The following is a 7,752-nucleotide window of genomic DNA, read 5'->3' as shown; positions in this document are numbered from 1 at the left end:
TCTGAAAAATGGAGTAACAGTAAAATAGTTCTCTTCCTCCTCCTTCCTACTCCCAGTTGAAGAAAGAAACTTAATGCTTAGTAAAAGGTAAAACTCTAATGCACAAGTTTTTGTGAATAAGTGCATGACAATATTTCCACATCCTATTTTCTCTGTGTTTCTCTATGAAGTAAACTTAATTTCACTGTAATTACACTATCTACTGTAAAAACATGGATGGGTTTGTGATTAATTTGAGCATATGTATCACAAGTCTTCCGAATCCATACAATTTCCCGTGTTATGTTTATAAATGATCCGTGTAAAGAAAGCTACCGGCTTGAGTTCCACAGCATTGATGTTTATTTATTATTCCTATTTAGTGAAAAATATTCATAAGTTATCATCAATTAAATATTTATACATTTGGGCCTTTTTTGATTAGGAAAGCTTGAAAAATCAAAATGTTGGCAAGACTCGTTCTGGGACTTGTCATCTTCAATGCTGCTGGGACTGCTCCAACTCTGGAACCCATCAACTATGACTCAGAAACATACGATGCCACTTTGGAGGACCTGGATAATTTATACAACTATGAAAACATACCTATTGGTCAAGCTGAGGTAACTGATTCCTCACTCTTGAGACTTTTAAGAACATGAGTGTGGGGAATTTCTGAGATGCGTTCCTTTCAAATAGATTTTTGTTTATGTATAAATAGAGATGTTCTATCTTAGCAATTTCATATGGACCTTTCCTCAGAATGTGTTCAATCTGTTGGAAGTTAACATTGGGACACACTTGCTTTCCCACAGTTCACTTCATTTCCTTTATATCTTCTCACAAAATTAAACCACAACAATGAAAATAGTTTCTATCAAGTTGAGATGAGGAAATTAAAGGAAAAAGCAGTCAGTAAGGAAGAGTGGAAATAATACACATGCAATGATGAGGAATTTGGGGAAGTTTGGGGCAAAGAAAAAAGATGTGAGATTAACATAAACTGGAAGAAAATAAAAAGAATGCAAAGAACAGACAATGATTTGGAACTCCAGTGTATTCCAAGAGTGGCTGTGCTTTCTGAAATGACTGATTATCTCTCAGCAGTAATGTAGACATTGGCAAGGTTACAGCCCATTACATAAATCTGATATGACGTGTTTCTAATTAAATGTTAGACTTTTTACATAACTAAAGGATACAGACTAATTTTTCTGAATCAGAAAACAAACAGACCTTGAAATGTTGGCTTGTAATTAAAGTACAACATTGACAAAAACTAATTAAGAAGAAATCAACCAAAAGAGAAATTACATCACCTATATGGGATCATAACATATTTTGGGCAGTCATTCAAGTTCAAATCTTCTTAGAATAATTACTTTTGAAAACTAGGGAAATAAAATAGTCAGACAAAAGCATATATTTAAATGGAACTTAGCTATATCTTTATTAAGAGGATAAACGTTCTCATCATTGTTTATGTTGCCTGATGAAATTCAAGAATCAAATTTATACAATACTTTTCACATCTTCTCCCCAACTCCATTTTCCTTTCCATCTCCCTCTCTTTTGGCTTCAGTCTCCCCTCACCCCAGGCTCCACTCCTTTTCTTTTTCCCTCTCTTTCCCTCCTTTTAGTAAAGTTTTAGGGTTAAAAGAAGACCACTGTTCTTCTGCAAAGTTGTAACTCTATTTTCCAAGTCCTTATTCACTGTATGTCTTCTGTTATGTTAAGGGCATTTTCTGTAGAGTTTATGGTCATTAACACCAGTCTTGCTGTATGTGACCTCTGCATTTCCAATCTAATGCATCAGTGAAGAGTATAAGGAGAAACTTTTTCAGTGATTAACTCATCTGCCCTGCTCCTTTTCCCATCTTGCATAAATATTTTAAGAAAAGAAAGATTGCATATGTATGTGCAGTAATCTACCAAACTAAATATTGTAGTTTAAATTTACTTGTCATGCCTCCAAAAAATATTTTATAGGATCAAGGATCAAACTCACAGGTTTTGTGGGTACCAAAAGTAAGTCCTTTGTTTTTAGTAGGCCTGGGGAGTGGACTTTAGGGAGGGCTCAAGGCTGCCCTAGATAATATTGTGAAGGAGAGGAGCTTTATCTGCAGACTTCTTTAAAGCCATTCCTTGCTGTCAGAACCCCTTTTTACTGCACATTCTCATGAGATTCTGAAGTTCTTTCTGACATCAAGAAATTTAAGCTAATAAATTGAATCTATAGAAAGATGATTTAGTATACAACCCTTCCTCAGTATTTGCTTATTCTGAAAGAGCAACTTCTTACAAGGTACCAAGTATATGCCATTGTATCCCCTTCCCTCATTCAAGCATCCTTAATTTTCATACTGGCCTAGCCAAACTCAGCATCCTTAACAACTGCGGGCTCCAGAGAGCTACTAAATAATCTCTTATTGCTGATTGAAATAGGTAAGTCCTCCCTGATTTAATAATCTTTTGTGATGAAGTCATCATCAGAAAACCAGTTTATAGATACATGATATACATATATACATATACATATATCTGTGCTATAATGAAAACATAATACATTTGAAAACAAACTGCATATTTTTTTAACTTTACCAAGTTGGTCCAGTAGCAAAAATAATCAGCCAACCCACTCACCCACCACCTATGAAACAAAAAAATACAAAAACAATGTGATATAACACACAAAATGACATGAGGAACAAAATTCAGAACTTCAGCTCAGATCATAACAAATCATTAATGTTAATATTATTCTTTGTTTACAGACAAAGAATATACAATTCCTTATAGAAGGATGTGAAATAAAGCCAGTAGATCTAGTCATGTGAGTGGATTCTAGAATACAGTTACTCATGATATGAGTTTCTTGAATTTAGTCTTGGAAATTCAAATTCTGGCAACTCCTGATAGCCTTATTTGTCTCATCTTTATAAATTAAGAGCAATTGTTCTATATGTTCTTGATCCTCTGTGATACTTTTTGTATGAATGCTGGTAACATATCCATATAGGGGACAGTTGATGAAAAAATTCATGGTAAACAAAGCACATGGAGAATGGTGGGATCAGGTTCTTTGGATTTTGTCCTCAATGCCAAGAATATGGTTCTATCTTATCTTAGAATTTACTTATCATCTCTATAAAAGGCAACCTTATATTTTAAAATAGCAAGTTTATAGAATAACTGAACAATGCTTCTGAAATATATGCCAGTTTCTTTCTTCTAAATTGTAAGACTTGGCATCCTAGGCCAACATAGTAGACCCTCTAGACTTTGAATGATTAATCCTTAAGGTCTCTGACTATGCGGTAGGCAGAATTCTAAGATGTCCCCTAAATGACCCATCCACTGGTCTGTCCATGCCCTCTATAATTCTTAACATCACAGATCTATTGGGATATCACTCCTATAATTAGGTTATTTTATATGGCACAACTGAAATTTAAAAAGGGAAATTATCTTGGTTGGCTTGACTTAAAGTTGTGCTCACTTTAAAACAGTGTCTTGAGGTTGGGGACAAATTTTGAAGCATGAGAGAAATTCAAGGCAAGGGAAACTATCTGTTGCTGGCTTTAAAAATGGATGGGTCCATGTAGCAAGGAATGCAGGAAGTCTCTAAATTTTGAGAGAAGCTGACAGCCAATGAGCATATAGAAACCACAGCACTATAGATGCCAGGAACTCAGAGCTCCACATGAGATCACAGCCCTGGCCATTAACCTTGATTTTGGCCTTGTGAGACCCTGAGCAGAGAATCCAGTCAGGTCATCCCTGGACCCACAGAAACTGTCAGTGAAAAAATGAGTATAGTTTTAAGCTGATAAATGTATGGTAATTTGTCATGCAGCCATAGAAAACTAATAACAATATGTAATAATGTAAATTTTTTCCTGAAACCCAAATTTGAATTATACTGCTGCAAAACTTGCATTTATGAATCCAGTGATTTATCTAGCAATGAGTCCAATCATCCCCCGAATCCCAGAGTTAGAATCTCAATAGAGCTTTGTTGATTTCTACTGGTGGTAGTATATTCATTACCTCCCTAGTGATTAGAAAGGGTCATGAAAGAATTTCTGGTTTTGAAAATCTTATGCAGTAACAGTACTCCTGACTGCTGACTTACGTGATTTCTGATGATTTAGAATATCCAGGATCTGCTGGATTCTATGTTAGGAGCAGATTAGAGGCCCAATAATTCCATCATGATGCTCTATGTTACCCAGTGGATAATAGATAAATTTGCTGGTATAATATAAAATTGTTGCAGGTTTTTACTTAGCTTTTATTTTACTTTAATGGTATTGGTAAGAATTGGATATAAGCCTTAAGACCAAAATATGAACTTTTTGCTTTCTGATGAATATTAGCTAAGCTTGATTGAGCGCTTATTATGTGCTGGGTACTATTCTAGGCCTATCACAGGCATTATCTCATTTCTGACAACAAAACTAGGAAGTGCTATTGTTATTTTCATTGAATAGATGAGGATATTGAGATAAAGAGCAGGTAAGTAACTTAACTAATATTATAGTTATTAGTGACATATAATTATAGTGATTATAATTACAGTGAGAAGATAATTATATCATCTTCTCATATCAGAAAATAACTTCCAGGAGGTTAATAAAAAATATTATCCTCCCTCTGTTTTCTACCATTTTCCAAATTGTCTTTTTAACTTGATATTTGTTTGAGTTGAACTGAACGCTCGTGCTCCGAACATTGCTAAGAGAGAAAGAAATCATTGTTCTATGGGTGAACAGTGTAAACTAGAAGTAACCTTTATAGACTGTTGACTTACCTAATTACTGTAATAAAGAATGGCTTAAGTCTAACTACTTCAAAGAATAATTGTAGATAGGCATTCTCCAACATGTTATACCTATGGTATGGGCTAGCCAGCTATCTATCTAATCTTTATATAGCTATAGATGTATAGAAATCATACATATTTGGCGGCTTGGAATGCAGGGAAACATTTTGCTATTTGCCTTGAAGATTTCATCAGAACAAGTTCAAAATTTGGTATTCTCTGATTGATTTAAATTGAGTCTGTGTTTTTGACTAAGGTAGGTATTTGGTGTTTCTGTTTTCATAATATAGTTTTCGGGTTATTGATTTTTCATTTCTCTTAGGTCTAAGATAAACACTGGCCCTGACCATGAGTTATTTCTTTTGCCCAGAAAAGTACTCAGTGGCTGTGTTAATATTTATGGAGGATATGAACTACCATTCCTGCAGTAAGTTCTCAGCTCCATCCAATCAGACTGATCCTGCCCTGTACTACCTTACTTTAGCCTTGTATAATTACTTTTACTTAATCTTCAGTAGACACCATGAATGTTGTAGTACAGAGCCCTGTGGGGACTTGATTGTATTTAATGTGGGACAGTATGAAGGGCATTTACAATGATAGCATACAATGCTCTTCAGGAGGATATGGAGTAGAAATTTCTCTCAGGCCTCAGAGTCCAAATGGATTGCAAATTTTAAAGAAGTTGCTTATTTTGGGGGGCTCTACATCTTGTAACTAATTGTGCTTGTCATTTTGCTCAGAAATCTGGGACCCAAGTTTTTGCCTTATTCCTTTCTCATTTTACTTATTTATTTATTTAGATTTATTTATTTGAGAGAGAAAGAATGAGTAGGGGAAGGGGTGGAGGGGGAGAATCTTCAACAAGACACCCCACTGAGCGAGAAGCCCGAGGTGGGGCTCTATCTCAGGACTCATGAGATCACGACCTGAGCCGAAACCACGAGTAGGATGCTTAACTTACTGAGCCCCCCAGGCGCCCCTCCGCATTTTGTATTACTTTCCTCACCTTTATTTTCTTATCATCCTAACGTCCTCATGTAGATTGAAGCATTGCCACACATGCTTTTAGAACTGCCTCATATACTTTCATAAATAAATAACAATAACAACTAATAAAGGGATATCAGTAATAATTGACCAATAGGAAATTTTTTTGAATGAGAGATGCTTTCCTTGCTATTACTCTCCATTGATTTTAAAATTAGCCCATTTTTTCCTCTAGCTAAATTGTTTAATCATCTTTATACGGAAACTGCCATTTAAACAAATTCATTAAGCTTGAAAAATAGCTTTTAGAGATGCAGAACCTGTAAGATTCATCAAAGGAATTAAAATTAAATTTAGTGGAGTTGTAGAAATGGACCAAAAACTCAGTGAAGGCAGTTGTATCCAGTAACAGTTGAACAATGGTTTCTTTTCAGTTGCCATCATGGTAATAGGGTGCCATGAAAATAATTCTAGCATAAACGTTGATGTCCTGTAACACTAGAAATTGCTTAAGTAGAATCAAATTAATTTTGGGCTACCTACAGAATGAATGTCCACTATACATAATGGTATATAAAAAGTATTTTTAATTAGGTTATCTAAATATGATAAATTGGTATAGAACTTTAGTAATGCTAACAGCTTGTTTCAAAAACCATCTCGGTATTTTCTGGACAAAAAGTAATTAAATTAGTAATATTTTTACTATTTACTTCCTCTGGTGATGAAGGCATGGAATATTATAAAATATAAAATATTTTAAAATATAAATAAATTTTAAAATATAAATAAAATATTATAAAATATAAAATAAAAAATAAAACTTTTTATCCCTATATTTGAAATGATGTCTCACTTTGGCCATTTTATATAATACATTTTAAAGTTTCAAACTTGGGGCACCTGGGTGGCTCAGTCATTAAGCGTCTGCCTTCGGTTCTGGTCATGATCCCGGGGTCCTGGGATCGAGCCCCGCATCGGGCTCCCTGCTCGGCGGGAAGCCTGCTTCTCCCTCTCCCACCTCACCCCCCAGCTTGTGTCCCCTCTCTCACTGTGTCTCTCTGTCAAATAAATAAATAAAATCTTTAAAAAAATTAAAAAAAAATAGTTTCAAACTTATGGTTTGCGTATAAAACACTTTTTATTGTTAGAAGTAACTTAAACTCAACCTGAATTAAATGTTCTTTTCAGAATTTGGCAACAAATAAAGGCTTAATCTTCTTCACTCTCCCTCTTCAACAAAGACAGTCTGGAGGAAGGGAGGGAAGAATTTTGCTGATGAGCTTTTAATATGGTTGTCTGATTGACTTACCATATGCTTCTTTTAAAAACAGTGTTAAACTGAATGTTATTTTAAAACTATTGGAAAGTTTTAAAAAATGTAGCAACAAACATATACAATTATATAAGCCCCTCAGGAAACAAAAGAATGCTGATAATCTTTGTCAGTGACTTGTTTGTATTTGTATTAGACCTTATTTATGGGACCACAAACATAAGTTAATTCTCATAACTGTCCCTTGAAATGATAAATTATTCTATCACTATTATTATTAAGAGCAACTGAGGATCAGAATTTTGCCCAAGGTTATTCAGCTAGTTAAGTTTCAGAGTAATATTTAAACCAGATTGTTTTAATGCCAAACCAGAGAGACTTTGGCATTAAAAGCTTCCATTATTTTCCTTCTTCTTCTCTTTAATCTTTCCTTCTTTTAGCTGTGTCCAATATTGAGTTTCTTTCCTCTGAAATTAAGTAATTTGATTGTTAGGAATCAGAAAAGCAAGAATTTTCAAGTGATTGTAATTAACACAGTATCTAAGCATCTGTCTTAGCTGTCAAAGTATTTAAGGGAGAGAGGGGTAAGACAATCCTTCTGAACTGAAAGCTACTTTGTGAGAAATGTGGGGCTTGAGCAATCTGTGCCAAACACATTTCTTCCTCATCCATTTTCAAGATA

The 7,752-nt window shown here is 34.5% G+C and overlaps 1 protein-coding gene across 1 annotated transcript in view; it reads left to right on the top strand.

Moving 5' to 3' along the window:
- Nucleotides 1-443: 443 nt before the first annotated feature.
- The window catches only part of EPYC (epiphycan), a 33,714-nt gene continuing 26,405 nt past the window's right edge, over nt 444-7,752 (top strand). The window contains exon 1 of the mRNA XM_028105416.2: nt 444-602. Coding sequence (XP_027961217.2) covers nt 444-602 — 159 coding nt within the window. The remainder of the gene's footprint in view (nt 603-7,752) is intronic.

The sequence above is a fragment of the Eumetopias jubatus genome, unplaced genomic scaffold, assembly GCF_037043125.1.
Source record: "Eumetopias jubatus isolate StellerSeaLion01/CBP00866 unplaced genomic scaffold, mEumJub1_p1.0 scaffold_8, whole genome shotgun sequence".
In the NCBI taxonomy this organism is placed as follows: Eukaryota; Metazoa; Chordata; class Mammalia; order Carnivora; family Otariidae; genus Eumetopias; species Eumetopias jubatus.
Note: the sequence above shows the minus strand (reverse complement) of the source record. Positions and strands in the feature narration are given on the sequence as shown.